At 42.5% G+C, this 21,233-nt stretch overlaps 1 protein-coding gene across 5 annotated transcripts in view; it reads left to right on the top strand.

The window, feature by feature from the left end:
- The window catches only part of EXPH5 (exophilin 5), an 89,298-nt gene that overhangs the window by 57,633 nt on the left and 10,432 nt on the right, over positions 1 to 21,233 (top strand). For 4 of the 5 annotated variants that reach the window (XM_054439992.2, XM_054439994.2, XM_063671405.1 and 1 more), the window contains 2 exons: positions 8,726 to 8,774; positions 18,582 to 18,720. In XM_054439992.2, coding sequence (XP_054295967.1) covers positions 8,726 to 8,774; positions 18,582 to 18,720 — 188 coding nt within the window. The remainder of the gene's footprint in view (positions 1 to 8,725; positions 8,775 to 18,581; positions 18,721 to 21,233) is intronic. The other variant, XM_054439993.2, reaches the window with a different exon arrangement.

The raw sequence follows: 21,233 nt of genomic DNA, 5'->3' as shown, positions 1-21,233 counted from the left end.
CTGTCACACTCAGTGCTCTGGAAAACAAATCAGTAAAGCAATTTAGAGGATCTTTTGCAAATCAGAGAAAAAGAATCAACACAAGGCGAAAGATAGCCTTCTGATCAGCACTTTAAAACGTGCTTATCAGAAACTTTTTTTCTCTCTTTTAAGCTTTGGTTCTAACCGAGAAATACACTGGATAATAGGTAACCCTCCCCAGAAGAACATGGACTTCATCATTTCACCAGATTCACTTGTTCCCTTTAAGGCCTAGCCAATAAAAGTATACAGTATCTTCAAGCTCTGATTTCCTAATATCAGAGATAAAAAGCCATGGGAACACAGTGACTTGGTGAATTTATAAAAATGCAAAAAGAAAGGCCAGTCATGACGGCTCACGCCTGTATTCCCAGCACTTTGGGAGGGCAAGGCAGAAGGATCACGTGAGCCCAGGAATTTTGAGACAAGCTTGAGCAACATGGTGAAACCCCATCTCTACCAAAAAGATAAATTATCTGGGCATGGTGATGCGAGCCTGTAGTCCCAGCAACTTGGGAGGGTGAGGTAGGAGGATCACTCGAGCCTGGGAGGTGGAGGGTATGGTGAGCCGCTGCACTCCAGCCTGGGTGACAGGGTGAAACCCTGTTTCAAAAAAAAAAAAGAAAAGCAAAAAGATTTACCACTTCTGCCTCAAATATGATTTGCTCCTCTTCTCAAACATATATACTTCCCAAATTATCCCATTATGATTTTAATCCTATTTGTAAATGATTGACTCCACCCCAACCCCAGGAAAAAAGAAAAATATTTTCCATTCACGTTTTAATGTATACATTCCTAGCCAATAAATCCAAGAAAAGTATACATATATACATGTAGCTTTCCCTCAACATCTTCCTGCAAGTCATGTTTGCACGGACCTTGTTCTAGGATATCTAGTGCATGTAACATGTGCTCAGCCCCTACCATAGAATTTCAGTAACTTCGTCATCTCACAAATGCCTTCCACAGGGCATCCAATGGTCTATGTCATCAGCTTATACATGCAGTCTTCTCAGCTGCCAAGCAGAATCTATAGTTGTTCCTTTCTTGTTCCAGGCCCCCAGTTATTCCAGTGATGCCCTCCCTACTACAAATAAGTGATGCGCGTTGCCCTTCAGATGCAAAGAGCCTTGGTAGATCCGCCTAGCTACTCTCAGGCATGTCCAAATTTGCCTGACCCATAGGGCGTACACAGCTCAGACAGCCCAGCTGCAACCTCTAGATTACATAAGTAAAAAGGTCAAATTCTATTTTGGAAAATTAAAAGGGCAGATCTTTTTTTTTTTTCCTGGTCTCTCTGTCTCTCGATCTCTCTCTGTTACCCCCCTTCTCTCCACCTCCCTCCAAATGCCCCAGTGTGTACTCTTGCTCGTTGCTAGTTGAGTGCCTATGTCTGAGTTGGAAGACACAGGAATCTAAGACACCTAGATTGCAGGAGAAGTCAGAGAAAGCAAGCTCCTTCTTTGGAAATGCTCCTTCTGTGATTCCAGGTGTGGTGTCCACAGATAAATGGCAGCATTGTGGTGGCAAGAGGGAGAAACAAGACAAGCGGAGTGGTTTTAAGTTTCATCCTGGGTGGCTTATGGTTCCCAGCTGGTCTGATCGATCATTATTAGAATCTCATCAGCAATTGTTAAATGAAGACAGATAGTCAGGCTCCAACCTGGTGCTTTTGAAGTAAGGCACAGGGAGCTTTACTTATTTATTTTTAATTCTCCAGAATATTTGGGTGCTCATTCAAATTTGGGAACTGCTGCAGCTTAGCTTCCTCCTACTCTGGTAAGGGCTGTCAGAATTTTTGGCATGGGGGATAAAAGCCAGGTGATAGCTTTCCTTTCATTTATTTATCAAGCTTCTGTCCCACTCTGGATCAGACCCTATGTTAAGTGCTGGAAATAGAACAGTGAAATGAAAGCAAAGTCCCTGCCTGGAGGATTTTACATTCTAGTAGGGAACACCATATTGCTGCATAAGTCGGGCAGGCAGCACGCCACGGAACTTTAGGATGTGCCACTTGCATCATGACCATCATGGATTTGTACACATCTTATGGCAACTTCCAGCAAATGACAGGAAGGGGTCTTGAGAAAGGGGTGCCCTTTAGAATTCACACAGTGATGCCATGTGGCCTAGCTGCGTAGGTAACAGCTGGGTACAGTGACAATTACAGTAGAAGGTGGTGAGTGCTATGGTGACACATGATGTTCCTGCCAGGAAAACATGTAGAAGCACTTAACTCAGACTAGAGGATCAAGATCCCTTCCTGGAAGAGGAGAGCTAATTTTTGAAAAACAAGTAAGACTAAGCCAAGCAATTAAGAATCCAGACGCTGCACTCAGCAAAAGAAATGACATAAACCAAAGTGCAGAGAGTGGAGAAGGCAGCAATTCATCTAGGTCACAGAGGTTCAATGACCCAGTACAGGGTGAGGGCTGATAAGGGATGCGGCAGGAGAGGTTGGCAGAGGCCACAACACAGGGGCCTTATATGTGCAATGCCATACTAAGGAGCTTGGACTCATTCCTGTAGACAGTGGGGAGCCATTAATACTTTTAAAATAATACCACTCTTCTCCTTGTTTTATACACATGACAGATAAAATCACCCAAAGCCAGTTCATCTGGACAAACACTACCTTTTGGCACATTTCCATGTGTGTACATGCATCCGTTGATGATTTTTAAACAGAGAAGTGACATAATTGGGTCTTCATTTTAGAGAGATTACTGTACCTCAATGGTTTTCAACCAAGGGTGATTTTGTCACCCAAAGGACATTTGGCAACATTTGAAAACATTTTTGGGTCAGATGTGGTGGCCGCCTGTAATCTCAACACTTTGGGAGGCTGAGACGGGAGGCTCACTTGAGGCCAGGAGTTTGAAATTAGCCTGGTCAACATAGTCAGGCTGCACCTCTACAAAACATTAAAAAATTAGCCAGGCATGGTGGCACACACTTGTAGTCCCAGCTACTTAAGAGGCTGAGGCAGGAGGATTGCTTAAGCCTAGAAGGTCAAGCTTCAGTGAGCTGTGATTGTGCCACTGCACTCCAGCCTGGGCAAAAGAGCAAGATCCTATCTCAATAAAAAGAAAACATTTTTGGTTTCCACAACTGAAGAGGGGAGGGTGCAATTGGGATCCAGTGGGTAGAGGCCAGGGATGCTGCTAAACATCCTACAATGCTCACAACAGATCACCACAACAAAGAAACGTCAACAGTGTAGAGACTGAGAAACTTTCCTCTAGCTGTAGTGCAAAGAATAGATTTGAGGGGGCAAAACTAGGGTCAGGGAGACCAAGTAGAGATTGCTGAGATAATGGTGGCCTAAACTAAGGTAGAGGCAAGAAGGAAAACAAAAAATGGGCAGATTTGTGCAAGATTTAGAATGTAGGCCAGGCGAGGTGGCTCATGCCTGTAATCCCAGCACTTTGGGAAGCCGAGGCAGGTGGATCACGAGGTCAGGAGTTCAAGACTAGTCTGGCCAACATAGTGAAACCCTGTCTCCAGTAAAAATTAGAAAAATTAGCCAGGTGTGGTGGCAGGTGCCTGTAATCCCTGATACTTGGGAGGCTGAGGCAGGAGAATCACTCAAACCCGGGAGGCAGAGGTTGCAGTGAGCTGAGATCGCACCACTGCACTCCAGCCTGAATTGACAGAGCGAGACTCCATCTCAAAACAAAACAAAAAAAATAGAATGTAGATTCATGAGAACCTAACAAATGAATGTGGTGGGTAAGGAAGAGAGAGAGAAGTAGAGATGAAATTTCCAGTCTGACTGGGAAAACTAGGTAGATAGATGACCATGAAGAATATGAGGAAGAGCAGATATGGTACGGGTAAGAATGAATGCATTCATTAATTTATTCAGCAAAACTGCCTGAAGAATACCATGTGCAGCACTGCGGGACAAAACAGGCCTTGCATTCCCAGACTGTACTCTTGTGAGGACAACAAGAAGGAAGTAGAGAAACACACAAGAACAATGCTAAGATGGGGGAAACTCCATACACTACGGGAGCGCATATGGGAGGTATGTCTCCTAGACAAAGTCCAGGTAGGGCTCCTGGAGAAAGTGACATTTCTAGTGATTCTTCAAGTATGAGATAGTCATCCAGGCAAAGAGATGATAGAAAAGTGTTTTAGGCAAAACAACAAAATGTGCGTAGGCTCAGAGGCCTATCTGATTTTCTATGGCAGGCCGGGCTTTCATCGGCAGAGGGGATGGTCTGAGTGAAAGAAGCTTTGTTTGTTTTTGTTTTTTGTTTCATTTTGTTTAAATGGTCATACAAAGTTTTTATTTGCTAGCCTTGTTTCAAGAGAAACTGGCCAAATGATGAGGTTGATCATTATCTATTAATAGTTTCATTACAGTCCTGTGTCATTGGGTTATAAGTAAAAATCCCAGATCGAGCACAATGGCTCACGCCTGTAATCCCAGCACTTTAGGAGGTCAAGGCAGGCGGATCACTTGAGCCCAGGAGTTCAAGACCAGCCTGGCCAACATGCTGAAACCCCATCTCTACAAAAAAAAAAAAAAAAAAAAGGCCAGTGTGGTGGTGCACACTAGTAGCCCTAGCTATTCAGGAGGCTGAGGTAGGAGGATTGCTAGATTCCAGGAGGTAGAGGCTGCAGTGAGCCATGATCATGCCACTCTACTCCAGCCTGGGCAACTAGGCAAGACCCTGTCTCAAAAAAAAAAAAAAAAATTCCCTATGGCAGAAGGGATCTAGGAGTTATGAGGCTGGAAAGTATGTAGGAACCAGATCATACAGGGCTTTATGAATGCAGAAAAAAATTTCAACTTTCACCTGAGAGCAAATGGAAGTCTGCAGGGAAGTGGCATGATTCAGTTTATATTGATCACTCTGAATAAAGTATAGAGGATTGATTGGATTGGGACAAAAACCTGGACACAGAGGACAGTTAAGAGGCTATTACAGCAAAAAAGCCAAAAGATGATAAATGTCTTAACTAGGGTAAAGGCAGGGAGATGTAGAGATGTGGATGGGTTTGAGAGGGATTTCTGAGTTTTAATCAACAGGATTTGTTGATTAGGTGGATGGGAAGGACTGCGACGGAAGGAGGACACAGATTCCGTTTTGGACAAGTAGGATCTCAATGGCCTGTGGCCATCCAGGTGGAGGTCCTCCTCAGTGGGTAAAGTGTGCCCCACCAACACTTGGGGGGAAATCACCCAGGGTTCCAGTTAGAAAAGGATATTCTTGAGCCCCACCCTACTCTATTGAGTGAGAATTTCTGAATGGTATCTGTAAAGGTATGGAAATGGGAGAATATTTAATGGAGGTGGAATTAAATTGACAAGTCTAGAGTACCTGCGGAAGAGTGGAATGTGAGCAGATGAGACTTAAAGGGTGCTGGATTATCCAGGGAAGTTTGCCAGATTAAAGAAAAGCCTTAAGTCATGTTAAGATTTTGGTTTTTAAAAATTTTCTTAATTTTTTGTATTTTTAGTAGAGACAGGATTTCACCATGTTGGCCAGGCTGGTCTCAAACACCTGATCTCAAATGATCTGCCCACCTCAGCTGGGATTATAGGCATGAGCCACTGCACCTGGCCTTATGTTAAGATTTTGGATAATACCTTATTGTAAGATTTTTAGGCAGGGGATTGATAAGATCAAATTTGCATTTTAGACAGATCTTTCTATTGGTGGTGTGAAGGATGAAGAGGAGTCCAGAAGAGAAATTATGAAAGTTAACTGTCAGGCAGAATGACTGGAGATGGAGAAGTGGGGATATATGTGAAATCTCTTAAATACAGCATCAGTAGGACTTGTGGGTAAATGCAGAAGATCAGGTAACTTAGTATCCCTTGAAATGACCAAGTCCAGGGGGCTTTTACCAGCATAGTTTTTATGACACCACTGTTGTTTTTATTCACTCTCTAAGTGGAAACTCTTCATATCAGAAACATAAATTAACTTGTAGGAAGGCCTGGGAGTGGGTGCAGAGACTCTGGGCCACCAAAACTGCTGAGTCCTATACTGTTCTACCCAAGTCCACAGGAGCACACACAACCATGGCACCCTTAGGCAAACATGCGTCCTTCCACTCGCTGCACACCCTCACGCTTGGTGGTAGCATCCCAGCTGTGCTCCAGGCACCCTCTGGTCCTTTAGCTGCATCTCCCACACACCTGCCATTCTCAGAAATCTGCTCCTGCTGCCATCACTCCAAATCAGAAGGGGTGCCTGGTGAGCTGGTGAGTGTCGGACTGGGGGGATGCACTGTGAGGGCTGTAGCCCAGCAGGATTCCGGAAAGAACCTTCACGGTCTGGCATGTAGTCCTGGCTCCAGGCATATTGGATTACTTGCCAGTCCCCAACCTCCCTTGCTGTGCCCCCATCTCCAAGCTTTTGCTCAGGCTATTCTTTAGCCTCTTGTACCACTTCCACTGCCATCTTCCTATTGCCTTCCCTGTTTGTCCCAGGAAGTGCTTGCTGGCCCCTCTGCATTTCCCATGCATTTTACTTATACCTCTTCATTGTCCTTATCAAGTCTTGACTTAGGTTTTGGCTCTTTACATATCTGCTGTTTCCTAAAAGCTCTCAGAGAACAGGGTCCCTATCTGAGTCATATTTGTTTCCTCCAAAGAGCTCAACATAGTATGTAGAGTGGAGGAGGAAAACAGGCTCAATAAATGTGCATGGAAAAGAAGAATAAAAATAAAAGCAGTATTTAACTCCTAGATATTATTAGTAGATCCAGTATTTCAGAGTACTATGGAAAAATCCATAGTTTTCATTTCAATTTCTGCTGAAATCTGAGCTAAACTATAAAATACATGTGGTTATCTTAAGGGTATAAAATTATTTGGTCTCCCAGGTTTTATGTTCAACTTTTAAGAACCATGAAGCAGCTAGAAGTTTGAATGGACAACTGTGCCTTGCCACTTTTAATTGATCTGATCTAGAGACCCAGTTTCTTTAGCTCTTGATCCCCATTACTGTTCTGTCAGTGAAGGAAAGGGCCTGATTTCATACAGAGTGCTCAGTCATTACGGTCTATTAAATCTTTTTTTTTTTTTTTATTTGAGACAGAGTTTTGCTCTTTTCACCCAGGCTGGAGTGCAATGGTGTGATCTCAGCTCACTGCAACCTCCGCCTCCCAGGTTCAAGCAATTCTCCTGCCTCAGCCTCCTTTGTAGCTGGGATCACAGGCACCTGCCACCGCACCTGGCTAATTTTGTGTTTTTAGTAGAGACAGGGTTTCACCATGTTAGTCAGGCTGGTCTCGAACTCCTGGCCTCAAGTGATCCACCCATCTCGGCCTCCCAAAGTGCTGGGATTATAGGTGGGAGCCACCACACCTGGACAGTCTATTAAATCTTGAATTCAGACAGAGAACCCCTTGGCATAAGACCATAGATTTAAAAGATTATGCCAGATGCAGTGGCTCATGCCTGTAATCCCAGCACTTTGGGAGGCTGAGGTAGGAGGATGACCTGAGCCCAGGAGGTCGAGGCCACAGTGTACTGAGATCACACCACTGCACTCCAGCCTGGGTGTCAGAGTGAGATCCTGTCTCAAATAAATAAATTAAAGATTAAAATTTATCTCAATTCTGGGCCTAGGTTTTAAATTTGGCACCTTCTCATTGAATTTGAGAAAGCAACACAAATAGTAAAAGAATACTTGTTCACTTCCAAAATGGTTTCCTAGTAAGTCAGGCATCTTTATAGAAGTCAACATCCTAAAGCAATGTTTGTTGTTGTTGTGGTGGTTTTTTCTCTTTTTTTTTTTTAAAAAAAAATATCTTATGTACTGTTAAATCTGGTCGTTACTTAATTGCTCTTTAAAATAAAAATGCAAAGAAACAGAAAATTTGTTTCCCATTAGGAAAAAAAGTCAGCATGCTGTACTGGTTAAGAAAGAGGGCTGTGGCCAGGCACCATGGCTCACACCTGTAATCCCAGCACTTTAGGAGGCCAAGGCAGGCGGATCACCTGAGGTCAGGAGTTCAAGACCAGCCTGGCTAACATGATGAAAACCCATCTCTACTAAAAGTACAAAAATTAGCCAGGCATAGTGGCAGGCGCCTGTAATCCCAGCCACTCAGGAGGCTGAGGCAGGAGAATTGCTTGAACCCAGGAGGCGGAGGTTGCAGTGAGCCGAGATTGTGCCACTGCATTCCAGCCTGGGCGACAAAGAGCGAAACTCCGTCTCAAAAAAAAAAAAAAAGAAAGAAAAGAAAGAGGGCTCTAGATCCAGACAGGCTTTGCCCAACTCCTAGCTCAGCAACTAACTATGTATTCTGACTTCTCTGTACCTCTATCTTCTCATCTGTAAAATGGGAGTAGCCATAATGTCCATCTCAGGAGAGTGATGTATCTAAATGAATTAACATGCACAAAGATCGGGCCTGACACAGAATAAACAGTGCAACAAACATAGCTATTACATTTTATGTGTCATGTTGTGCTCAAATGCAAATCCACTAATATGTAATTTTTTCTCTGCTACCTGAGGGACAAAGATACAAAGTATTGATTCTAAGTAATCATAGGAAACGGTTTCTAATTTTTTTCAATAATGCACTAATGAAGAAACATCTTTCTACAGTGAATTAGAAATAGATCTTCTCAAGATATCAAAATCTAATGGCAAATGTGCTGTTGATTTTTCCTCGTGTTAAAAGTTACGCTCTTCTTCAAAGAAATCATTTCAAATTATTTCCACAGATGCGACGGCCACGCAGGACCTCCTATGCCTGTGAGGGGAGCTGCTGTGGTAAGTAACCAGATAACTACAGGTTGCTTTAAGAAATTCAGAATTTATGTAATCCCAGGGTGGCTACCTATTTCAGTAGTATTCCCCTCGGCTCAGTTTTAAATTTATTTTAGAAGCTTGGATTTCTCCTCAAGAGTTCAAATTTTCCCAATTATATTTGGTTTCCAGTTGACTTTGGTACTGGAATTCCCACCAGGAAGGAGTGAGGTCATCGTGTTTCCACTTATGCCATCAGTGGCATCTCTGATATTTTGCCATGTGTTGCTCCTGTACAGCCCTGAGGGGTTGGGCAGAGGAGGCAGCCAGAGGCAGCCACAGCCACGTTTGCCAGCCAGGATGGGTCTGCACCAGACCCTTTCTGAGTGTGGTTATCATTTGCACTCAAAGAGGAAGCCACTCATAGGTGAGATGCAGGAACAAGTTCACATGAGGGTGGATCCAGCGAGACGCTTCCTCAGAGGCTAAAATTTAAATTTGTCACGATGTTCAGATGCTGACAAGGTAAAGAAGCTTAAGTGTTCTGTTTCTGCTTTTTCATGGTCATAACTTTTGATCTACACATTCCTGTGTCTTCCTGTGTAACTTGTATGGTTTGGAGATAAAAGAAATGGAGAGTTTTGGAAGGCACCTTTAGGAAGGTTTTGAAAGCAGGCAGGAGGAGAGCAAGTATATTTATCAGTGGATCGAAGCCTTAGTACTGGGTCCTCCCTTTCTCTTTCTCTCTGTCTCTCTCTCTGTCTTTCTCTCTCTCTCTCTCCCTCTCTCTTTGCAAAAAGCATGAGGTAAAATTCTGGTGAGGAGGCGTGCATATAAACAGAAGTTCTTTTTTTTTTTTTTTTTGGATCAGTTTCTCACTCTGTCACCCAGGCTGGAGTACAGTGGTACAATCTTGGCTCACTGCAACCTCTACCTCCAGGGTTCAAGCGACTCCCCTGCCTTAACCTCCCAATTAGCTGGGATTACAGGCCCACACCACCACACCCAGCTAATTTTTATATTTTTAGTAGAGACGGGGTTTCACCATATTGGCCAGGCTGGTCTTGAACTCCTGGCCTCAAGTGATCCTCCTACCTCAGCCTCCCAAAGTGCTGGGATTACAGATGTGAGTCACCATGCCTGGCTGGAAACAGAGGTTCTTTACACTACTTCTTTCTGGATGATAACACTGAGCCCTATTTTTCTCCTATATATGCCTCAGCCCCAACCATGACACCAGCACTAAAAATTGCTACACTCTAATGGAGAACTTACTTTCCTCCAGGCACTTGACATAGATCATTTCATTTAATCCCCAGAGAAACTCTATAAAAGAGGTACTATTATTCTCCCCAATTTAAAGGTGAAGAAAGTGAGGTTTAAAGAGTTAAAGATCATGCTCAAGGTCACCCTGGTAAATGGCAGACTCAGGATTAGAAAGCCTGGGTTTCTGGAACTCCGCAGCGGGAAGTCAGTAATGCCAGCAGCTCCTCAGCTCTGATGTGCTGTTTGCACATGGACCCCAGTTGCTTGCCACCTGCGGAGACTCTGCTTTAACTGAGCAGGGACTGAAGTGGCATGACCTCCCCATCCAGCTTTGCTCTCTGAGAGGACAGAGCCCTGCTCCAGGATGCTTCCGTACTCTCGGTTTTCCTAGGGGAAGTATTCAGACGGACCATCCTCTGCCATTTGAGAGCCACAGGGTCTGAAGCAGAAAAGGAATGTAAAAAGAAAGGCAAATGCCTGAAAGAAGTGGAGCTAATTTGAAGTTTTGGGAATTTGAAAATCCAGTCTAGGGATTAATAGACATCTTACGTTGACAGTCCTGATTCCCACTTGCACGAAACAATTTCACTGCTTGGAGCATGTCACTCTAAAAGGCAAGAGCTGGGCAAATAAGTGAAATGGAACCCAGTGACTGTTGCTTCCCATGAATAGCTATTATGAAAAGTAAGAGAGAGGCTGGGAAGAGTGGTTCATGCCTATAATCTCAACACTTTGGGAGGCAAAGGTGGGAGGATTGATTGAGGCCAGGAGTTTGAGACCAGCTTGGGCAACATAGTGAGACCCTGTCTCTACAAAAAAAAAAATTTTTTTTTTAATTAGCCAGGTGTGGTGGCGCATACTTGTAGTACCAGCTAATCAGGAAGCTGAGGTGGAAGGATCACTTGAGCCTAGGAGTTGGAGGCTGCAGTGAGCTATGATTGCATCACTATACTACAGCCTGGGCAACAGAGAGATAGCCTGTCTCAAAAAAAAAAAAAACAAAAAGAAAAGAAAAAGAAAAATTTAAAAAAGGAGAGAGAGAAAAAAATAATGAAAGCGCTATCTCTAAATTTTTTAAGTAATATCTAAAATAAGACTTCCGCATGACATGTAGATTTCTCTTACTTATTCAAGGAAGTTCTATCCCCTCAACCCCACAGAGAGCTAGAAATCGACCATGGATGCCATAGCGATTCTCCCCAAGATTTGAGGTGATGAACTTCTCATCACTTGGTTGGCAGTCAGGCAGGAATGGTACAAGCAGATTCCACTGTTTTATGGGAAGTTGTACTATATTATTAGATGATCTTCCACTTAAAAAAGAAGGAAGCTGCTACGTAAACATTTGCATAAGCTTAAAAGAAGCAAAAGAAACATAGAAATTTCAGAAAACATAGAAATTTTAGAGCTAGAGAAACACTTAGAGAGAGATCATCTAGCCCAGGGTTTCTCTCAACCTCAGCACCATTGACATTTTGGACTCCTGTGTATTGCAGGATGTTTAGGAGCATGCCTGGGCCACTTGACTACTCCTTATCTCTGAACAAACTCTGGCTACTGTCCAGTGATACTGTCAGCTCTGTACCCTTAGGAACACACCTCCAATGTGACACTTCTTACACTGGGCTTTTTGTCCAGATTGGTGTGAGCTCCTCAGGCAGAGCCTGTGTATTAGTTTTCATGCTGCTGATAAAGAGATACCCGAGACTGGGTAATTTAAAGAAAAAGGGGCTTAATGGACTCACAGTCCCATGTGGCTGGGGAGGTCTCACAATCATGGCGGAAGGTGAAAGTCACATCTTCCATGGTGGCAAGCAAGAGAGAATGAGAGCCAAGCTAAAGGGAAAACCTCTTATAAAACCATCAGATCTCATGAGACTTATTCACTACCACGAGAACAGTATGGGGGAAACTGCCTCCATGATTCAGTCATCTCCCACTGGGTCTCTCCCACTGTGTCCCTCCCACAACACGTGGGAATTATAGGAGCTACAGTTCAAGATGATATCTGGTTGGGGACACAGCCAAACCATATCAGCCTGTGTATCCCCACTGCCTGGCACAAACTGAACACTCAGTAATTGAAAGAAGAAATGAATGAGTGGTTTTAAGTTGCAGCTACATTGGTGGATATGACCTGTGCAGGAAAACAGACATGGAACAAATTCAGGAACACCTTGAAAAATTAATTTGTTGATTTTACCAAGGCATTTGATAACATCAGTGAGTTTAGGCTTCAGCTCTGACAGCTGTTCTACAGGTTTGGCTGCCCTAGGAAGTTCTCAAGTACTTTAAGTCTACTCTATGACAGAGGTTTGTTTGTCTAGTCAGGTCAGAATCACAGACAGTATCAGTGGAGTGAATTGGAGTTGTGTAAAAGGCCTCATTTTGTTCAGCCTATTTTATGTACCATGTAACTGAGATCCTGAAAGCCAGCATTTTGCAACTGGCCTCTCATCCTGTGGGATACTTTTCTGCCTCATTTGGCTGCCAGCATCAACAGGAGTCCTCCAGGAAATTCTCTATAACCACAAAAGAATAGTAGCAGCAACAGTAAGGATTACTAAGTGCTAGACATCATTCTAAATGCATCACAACTATTAATATTAATTCACCTAATTCTTACGGCAACCCTAGGCAATGGATATTGTTATTGTTCCTGTTATTTTCCTTTTACCAAGAAAGAAACTAAGGTACAAAGAGATTAGATAACTTGCCCAAAGTCATATAAATATTAATGGGCAGAGCCAGGATTGGAACCTATGTAGAGCTCATGTGCTTAACCACTATACTGTCCTGCCTCCAACATGCTTTTCTGAATCCTAATATTACAAATCTTCAGTGTCTCAATTTCTGTAATAATATATACTAGTAATCCCAAAGTCATATAAATATTAAGAGGCAGAGCCAGGATTGGAACCTACGTAGAGCTCATGTGCTAAACCACTATGCTGTCCTGCCTCCAACGTGCTTTTCTGAATCCTAATATTACAAATCTTCAGTGTCTCAATTTCTGTAATAATATATACTAGTAATCTTATATAATTAGTTTTCTTTATTTTTTGAGATGGAGTCTCACTCTGTCACCCAGGCTGGAGTGCAGTGGCACAATCTTTGCTTGCTGCAACATCTGCCCCCAGGGCTTAAGTGATCCTCCCACCTCAGCCTCCCAAGTAGCTGAGACCACAGACATGTGCCATCAAGCCTGCTAAGTTTTTGTATTTTTGGTAGAGACAGGGTTTCACCATGTTGCCCAGGCTGGTCTTGAACTCCGGAGCTCAAGCAATCTGCCCACCTTGGCCTCCCAAAATGCTGAGATTACAGGCGTAAGCCACCACACACAGCCTTATATAGTTAGTTTTCTACCTTGGTATATCATAAATCAATTCATAACTATGTGCAAAGTATCATGCCATATACAATGAAAGGCATGGAATGTCTAAGACAAGGTTTCTTTCTTCAGAGAGTTTACCATCTAACTGAATATATGTACATTAGTGAAATAACAGTAAAAAAAAAAAAAAAAAACATAATGGAAAGAAGAGGGTTTGGGATCAGATCATATGAGTATAAGTAGCCAGTGCCACCATATAGATTATTCATGTGACTTCAGTATGGCACTTGCATGAGATACAGTTTCCTCATCTGAAAAAATGAGAATGATAATTCCTACTTAATTCACAAATTTGTTATAAGGATTCAGTAAGAGGATATTTTTAAGTATATTAAAAATAAATGAGTAATTTTGTTCAAATACAAGAAAGTTGGAGGCGGGGCGTGGTGGCTCATGCCTGTAATCCCAGCACTTTAGGATGCCAAGGTGAAAGGGTTGCTTGTGCCCAGGAGTTTGAGACCAGCCTGGGCAACATAGCAACCCCATTTCTACAAAAAATTAAAAAATTAGGCATGGTGGCACACATCTATAGCCCCAGATACTCAAGAGGCTGAGGTAGGAGGATTGCTTGAGCCAGGAGTTCGGGGTTACAGTGAGCTGTGATTGCACCACTGCACTCCAGCCTGGGTGATGGAGCAAGTCCCTGTCTCTTAAAAAAAAAAAAAATTGGAAAGGATTTTGACACAATTGTGCTGCAAAGAGGTGTTTGAACCTCCTTATCCTCTAGGCCAGGGCTGGGAAATAGGCTTCACCTTTTATGGCAACTCCAAAGCACGGAGCATTATTTTGCGGGGCTTCTGAGTCCAAAACTGAGCCCTAATGAGGATCAGTCAGTGTCTGCTCTGGGTCCTGGAGAGATTTACTTCTCTTCTAGGTCACAAGAAACTTCAGGTGCTTCCCAGAAGCTCTGTGACCTGTGTTTGGCTTCAGAGAATGCTTGCTACAAGGATTTAATTCACTAATAAGCCAAGAGCTGCAAAACTTGATCATGAGTAGAATGAGGTATTTCAGCATTGGCTCTGGAATCTGACAAACTGGAAATGAACCTCCTCCCTCCACCAGTGTGACCAAAGGCAAATGACCTGACCTCTTGAAACCTCAGTTTTCTCAAAGTAGGGATAATAAGAGTACCAACTCCATAGGGTAGTTAAAACTAAATCAACTAAAGTAACCCACATAAAGCCCTTAACACATTGCCTAGAATAATCAATGTTTAGTTGCTGCTGCTAACAACAATAATAATAATATCTCATACATAGCTTAAATAAAAATTAGGAGTCTATAGGGTAGTGATAATTTTCAGTCTTTATGTCTGATACCTACTATTGACTAACAGTTCCTTTTTTTTTTTTTTTTTAAATCACTAACGTCACCCTTGCAGAGTTGCAGTTGAGTGTAAATGAAACCGCGGTATTTTCTCTTGCTAGGTATATAATTTACATCTCTGTGTGTTGAAAGCATCCTGAACATGTTGTTTGAGTAGGGTAGGTCTTGAAGTAGAGGGTCTGGGCAGAAATAAAACCAGAGGAAATTATACTCAGGGTCTCTAGAAGGTAGTGATTCTTCCCAATCTAGAGAGGGTCATCTCTTCATGTGACCCCTCTGTTCATGTACTTTTCATTTCACTGTGTACTATCATTACAAAGGAATGTGATTCTGGGGGCCACAAGAAATGTACTGGTCTACATACATAGAGAAAAGATTGTTTGGATGTTAAATGGTCGAGAGAGAATTATGCCTACTGTTCTCTTAATCAGATATATCTACTTTGCACCAACTACCAAAATTGCAGATTTGAGAAGAAAGGACTTATAAGATCTGTGACTAATTGTTATTATCACTAATACTAACAATTATTGATGTAGGGTAACCTCTGAGTTGGACAGACAAAAGGGAACACTTTGATGTAGGGTGAAAAGAATTTAACTGATCTGATTTCTCAAATGATTAGTTTGAGGTTTTATTACCTCTAATCAGTATCCCATTATAGTTGTGTTTTGCTTTTAACGTTTGTTTCCTTCCGAATTTTATATTAGTATGCTAAATCATATTCAGTGACCAATAAGTTATCATGGGAGCACTCTTTCCTTATTTATAAATCTCCTTTGTGAGTAGTCAACTGTGGCTTGCTCATAGAACTGAAAACCATAGGTCAATGAAATTTGGGCAGGTTTCTGTAGGAAATAACTGACCTAGACCTTGAGAAAGAAAACAAGCAGGAGTGAAAATACAAGGTCGTAAGGAATGTAGGGGTTAAGAGAACCAGCGCCGTGGAATCAGACAGACCTGTTATGGAGAAATGAAGAAGTTGGAGCTTTGGAAAGGATCGACATGTGGTCTTAGGCATGAAAGATGAGACGAAATGTAGTAGTGAAGGTCAAATAGAAAGGGAAATTTTGAGGTAGGGGAGAGGGATTCAAGAGGCAAGGACGGGGTAGCAGAGTGAGCTGAAAATAAAGACTGGAAAGGGAAGTGGATGAGTGCAGGATGAGTTAAAGTGGAGTCATGAGTGACACAGCCAGCTTGACAGAGGAAATGCGAATGGAGTTTTGGCACAAGAAAGTGAAGGCGTGGGAGTGGATAATGTTCGCAAGGTTATGAAGACAAAAGCTTGAAAGTAGGGCAGTGATTAGATTTTATGAAATCAAGATAAACATTTGTTAGTAAACAAAGGTAATAATAATAGCTGGGTGAGGTGGCTCACGCCTGTAATCCCACCACTTTGGGGGGCTGAGACAGGAGGATTGCCTGAGGTCAGGAGCTCAAGACCAGTCTGGCCAATATGGTGAAACCCCATCGCTACTAAAAATACAAAAAAATTAGCCAGGCGTGGTGGCATGCGCCTGTAATCCCAGCTACTCGGGAGGCTGAGGCAGGGGAATTGCTTGAACCAGGGAGGTGGAGGTTGCAGAGCCCAGATCGCGCCACTGCACTCCAGTCTGGGCCACAGAGGGAGACTCTGCCTCAAAATAAATAAATTAATTAATTAATTAATAATAATAATAAAGGAAAACAAATTTAGTTCTATATCATTCTCCTAAATCCTTTCATTGAAAAATTAGCAATAGGTTTTTTTTAAGCCATTATTATTTATACAGTCATACTTTTGAGTGACTTTGTTTCAGAACTACCAAATCAGCTCGTTATGGCCCTCTGAGGGATTCTACCATTCTAGATCAGCAGTCCCCAACTTTTTGGCACCAGGGACCCACTTCGTGGGAAACAACTTTTCCACAGAAAGGGGTGGTGGATGGTTTGGGAATGAAATTGTTCCACCTCTGATCATCAGGCATTAGTTGGATTCTCATAAGGAGAGCACAACCTAGATCCCTCGAATGTGCAGTTCACAATAGGGTTCGCGCTCCTGTGAGAATCTAACGCCTAATCCCGGGGCTGATCTGACTGGAGGCGGAGGCCAGACGGTAATGCTCGCCCCTTACCCCACACTGTGCAGCCTGATTCCTAACATACCACAGACCAGTACCGGTTCATGGCCCAGGGGTCAGGGACCCCTATTCTAGATGACCTCTAATAGAAACACATTTTTCCCCCTAAATCCTCAGGTTCACAATTTTTTTTTTTTTTGGTATGTATTTTTTGAGACGGAGTCTCCCTCTGTCTCCCAGCCTGGAGTGCAGTGGCGCGATCTTAGCTCACTACAACCTCCGCCTCCCGGGTTCAAGCGATTCTCCTGCCTCAGCCCTCCCAGGTAGCTGGGATTACAGGCATCTGCCACCATGTCCAGGTAATTTTTGTATTTTTGGTTTTTTGTGTTTTTTTTTTCTTTTTTTCTTTTTTTCTGAGATGGAGTCTTTCTCTGTTGCCCAGGCTGGTGTGCAGTGGCATGATTTTAGCTCACTACAACTTCCGCCTTCCCAGTTCAAGCGATTCTCCTGGCCCAGCCTCCGGAGTAGCTGGGATTACAGGCGCTTGCCACCACACCCAGCTAATTTTTGTATTTTTAGTAGAGACAGTGGTTTCACCATTTTGGCCAGGCTGGTTTCGAACTCCTGGCCTCAAATGATCTGCCCACCTCGGCCTCTCAAAGTGCTGGGATTACAGGCGTGAGCCACCACACACGGCCAGGTTCACAAATCTTAAGGTCCACTACGACTTCTAGCTGACAGGGTCTTGAAAAAATAGGTACAACGTTAGGAAATCCGAAATCCAAAATCCAGCCATGGAGACAGCACTCCAAACTCAAGAGGGGCCAATTTCTTTCCTCTCTGCCAGGAACCCCCACTAAGATCTGTGTCATGCTGCTACCGCACCCCACCACTTACCCAAAGTTAGCCTTTGGTTGGAAGGTTTCCTTAGTATTGGCCTTTCCGTGGTCACCAGGAAGATATTACCGGAAAAGGGTCCGGATCCAGACCCCAAGAGCGGGTTCTTGGATCTCGCACAAGAAAGAATTCAGGGCGAGTCCGTAAAGTGAAAGCAAGTTTATTAAGAAAGTAAAGGAAGAAAAGAATGGCTACTTCATAGAGCAGCCCCGAGGGTTGCTGGTTGCCCGTTTTTATGATTATTTCTTGATGACATTATGCTAAACAAGGGGTAGGTTATTCATGCCTCCCCTTTTTAGCCCATATAGGGTAAATTCCTGACGTTGCCATGCCATTTGAAACTGTCATGGCGCTGACGGGAGTGTAGCAGTGAGGACGACCAGAGAGGTCACTCTTGTTGCCATCTTGGTATTGGTGGGTTTTAGCCGGCTTCTTTAGTGCAACATGTTTTATCAGCAAGATCTTTATGACCTGTACCTTGTGCCGACCTCCAGTCTCATCCTGTGACTTAGAAGGCCTTAACCGGCTGGGAATGCAGCCCCGTAGGTCTCAGCCTTATTTTACTCAGCCCCTATTCGAGTTGGAGTTGCCCTGATTCAAACGCCTCTGACAGTGCTGTGTAAGTTCATAGGAAACTTTGGCAGAGAGAGGCTCAGTACCTTGCCTGAAGTCTTATCATTGAAAGAATTAATGTAGGTATAGAGAAGTTGCAGGTCAGTTACAAATGGCAAAAACAACACATTGTAAATTGAGAAATAAATATTAGAAAAATGGATTTGCAGTCCTTAGACTAATACTTTTAAGCTTGGGACAGTTTGGTGGGAGCGTGTGATTATTTTGACTGGTGAAGGCTCAGAAATAATATTGTGTTCTCTGCTTTAAAATTAGCAGGCAAAAATATACAATTCGTCTCTGGAAAATCAACTAGTTGACAGTACATTTGTCCCAAAGCCAGCAGTCATGAGGGAAGACAGTGGCATGCCTCCGCCGTGGGACGCTTCGCTGCTGGAGAATGAGTTTTTCCAAGGTAAGTTCATGCATTAAATTGGCTTTGCAACTACGGATACTAAAAGAAGTAAACAATAACTAGTTTGTATTAAACTACTCAAAACATATCAAATACTGTACTTTATTTTTTACATCCTCATGTTTAGCTTATTTGAAGACGATGCTGATATGTTATTAACACAAGTATTAAGAATCTTATGATTAAATATAATCTAAGCAAAGATTCTTGAGTCAAGAACTGATAAATATATGGAGTGGTAATAATGTTTAATATTTAACCTTAGGGGTCAGCAGTTTGAGACCCCATCTCTACTGAAAATACAAAAATTAGCTAGGCATGGTGGCACGCACCTGTAATCTCAGCTACTTGGGAGGCTGAGGCAGGAGAATTGCTTGAACCTGGAAGGCGGAGGTTGCAATGAGCCGAGATCATGCCCCTGCACTCCAGCCTGGGTGACAGAGCAAGCAGAAAAAAAAAATTAACCTCAGGTAAAAAGGAAATACATCTACAAAGTTTGCTGTTTAATAGACTTTTATTGTTCCAGATTAGGACCCAAATGCACTGTGATAAAATCTAATTGACATTAGACAATTAACCTTGTATGATGATAAAAACTGAACAGGTTCCAAAAACAGTGGCATTCCAAATGCACATGTATCTTATCATTATATGGTCATAGTTTACTTTTACAAAGGTTATTCTATATAAGCCCGGCCATTTGAAAAGTTAACTCTGAAGTCGCCACCAGCTTCACTTTGAGGAACTTCATTTAGTTTGCAAAGGCAATACCATCGCCTGGCCCCTATTGTGTGGGACAGCAGTCGGGAAGAGACAGTCAGCTGGACAGTCAACGTAGGAGCCTTCTTCAGTAAGATGCTTCCTGGCAGAGAACAGAGGAAAATCTTTGTTCCAAAATGAAGGTTTTGTTGAAAGAGGAGAGCTACTGTTTATGGAATGAAAAAATAATGACAAAATAATAATAATGTGGCCTTTCTGAAAATAATGTAGAGAAGCAGAACAGGAATTTTTCTGATGTCAGAAGTGGTGAGTGAACAGCATTGTTAATCTGGGATTCTAAGTGGCTTTAATTTAAAATCTTGTCATGGGGATGTTAAGAATGGTTACCTCTAGGTAGAATTCCTGGTGATTTTACTTATATTGTTATACTTTTCTGTATTTTCTGTTCTAAATACATTCCGCTCTTGTAGTCAGCCAAGACTTTAAGGGGAAAGAAAAACATAAACAGCTTGAAAGGGAGAATGGACATCAAAAAGATTTTCATTATAATTTGTTTCAAAGATAGATTTTTATTCATTATGCAGTTTTGTTTTGTTTTTTGCCCCACCTTATACTTCAGCATTGCTTGATTATTTTATTGTGGCTATAGGGAACAAATTACTTCAGGTCCTAGGGGTAAATAAATATTTTTCACTAAAACATTGACAGATTATTCCCTAAAGAATTCCTTAATTACATATCCTTAATGTTCAAGATCAGTTTTTCTTTTGGTTGTACAAACTTAATAACACCAACTTGCAAATGAAATAGGATAGGGAAAAATCCAGAACAGATTTTTTTAAATCCCTTTAGCATCTGCCCTAACATAATTGGCATGTTGCATGTACATTTCACCCATGTGTGCTCAGACACATTTCTTGTCATTATACAGTTGAAATAAAATTTGTAATTTATTCGTATTTATTGAACATGAATGTAGTAAACTATATCTATTATAGAGTGGGTCTTACAGAGTCTACAAATCTCAAAAGATTATGATTCTATTCAAAGTCTAATGGGTTTTTATTGAGGAAAACATGTCAAGTACAATTAAATTGATACAATTCAAAGAAAAGCCAACTGTGTTACCAAAAGGATGCTGTGGCTTGTCTGAGATCACAGAGGCTGTGGTCCTAGAGAGCATGAGCCCTGGGTCTGGGCTTGGTCTAGGTTTTCAGTTATCATAAGGAGGCCCCTGGGCACTGACTTTGACACCACCCCCTGACTTTGCTACCGAGAGAAAAGTAATCACTATTTGACAACAGCAACTTCACGTCTTTGTAAAACTATGAGCTCGTCTCATAGTAAAATCATCTGTATGGTTCATAAAGAGCAAAATATGAAAAGTGAGGTTTTTTTTTTTCTGTTTTTTTTTTTTTTTTTTTTTTTTTGAGACTAAGTCGCTCTGTCGCCCAGGCTGGAGTACAGTGGCACCATCTCGGCTCACTGCAAGCTCTGCCTCCCGGGTTCACGCCATTCTTCTGCCTCAGCCTCCCGAGTAGCTGAGACTACAGGTGCCTGCCACCATGCCTGGCTAATTTTTTGTATTTTTAGTGGAGACGGGGTTTCACCATGTTAGCCAGGATGTTCTCGATCTCCTGACCTCGTGATCTGCCCGCCTCGGCCTCCCAAAGCGCTGGGATTACAGGCATGAGCCACTATGCCCGGCCGAAAAGTGAGCTTTTATGGCACAGAAGTTGCATTGCACAGTGGTTATATGCATGGATTCAGGAAACAGACTGTCTGGGTTCAAA

This window comes from Pongo pygmaeus, chromosome 9 (genome assembly GCF_028885625.2).
Source record: "Pongo pygmaeus isolate AG05252 chromosome 9, NHGRI_mPonPyg2-v2.0_pri, whole genome shotgun sequence".
In the NCBI taxonomy this organism is placed as follows: Eukaryota; Metazoa; Chordata; class Mammalia; order Primates; family Hominidae; genus Pongo; species Pongo pygmaeus.
This window is presented reverse-complemented; position numbering and strand designations above follow the sequence as displayed.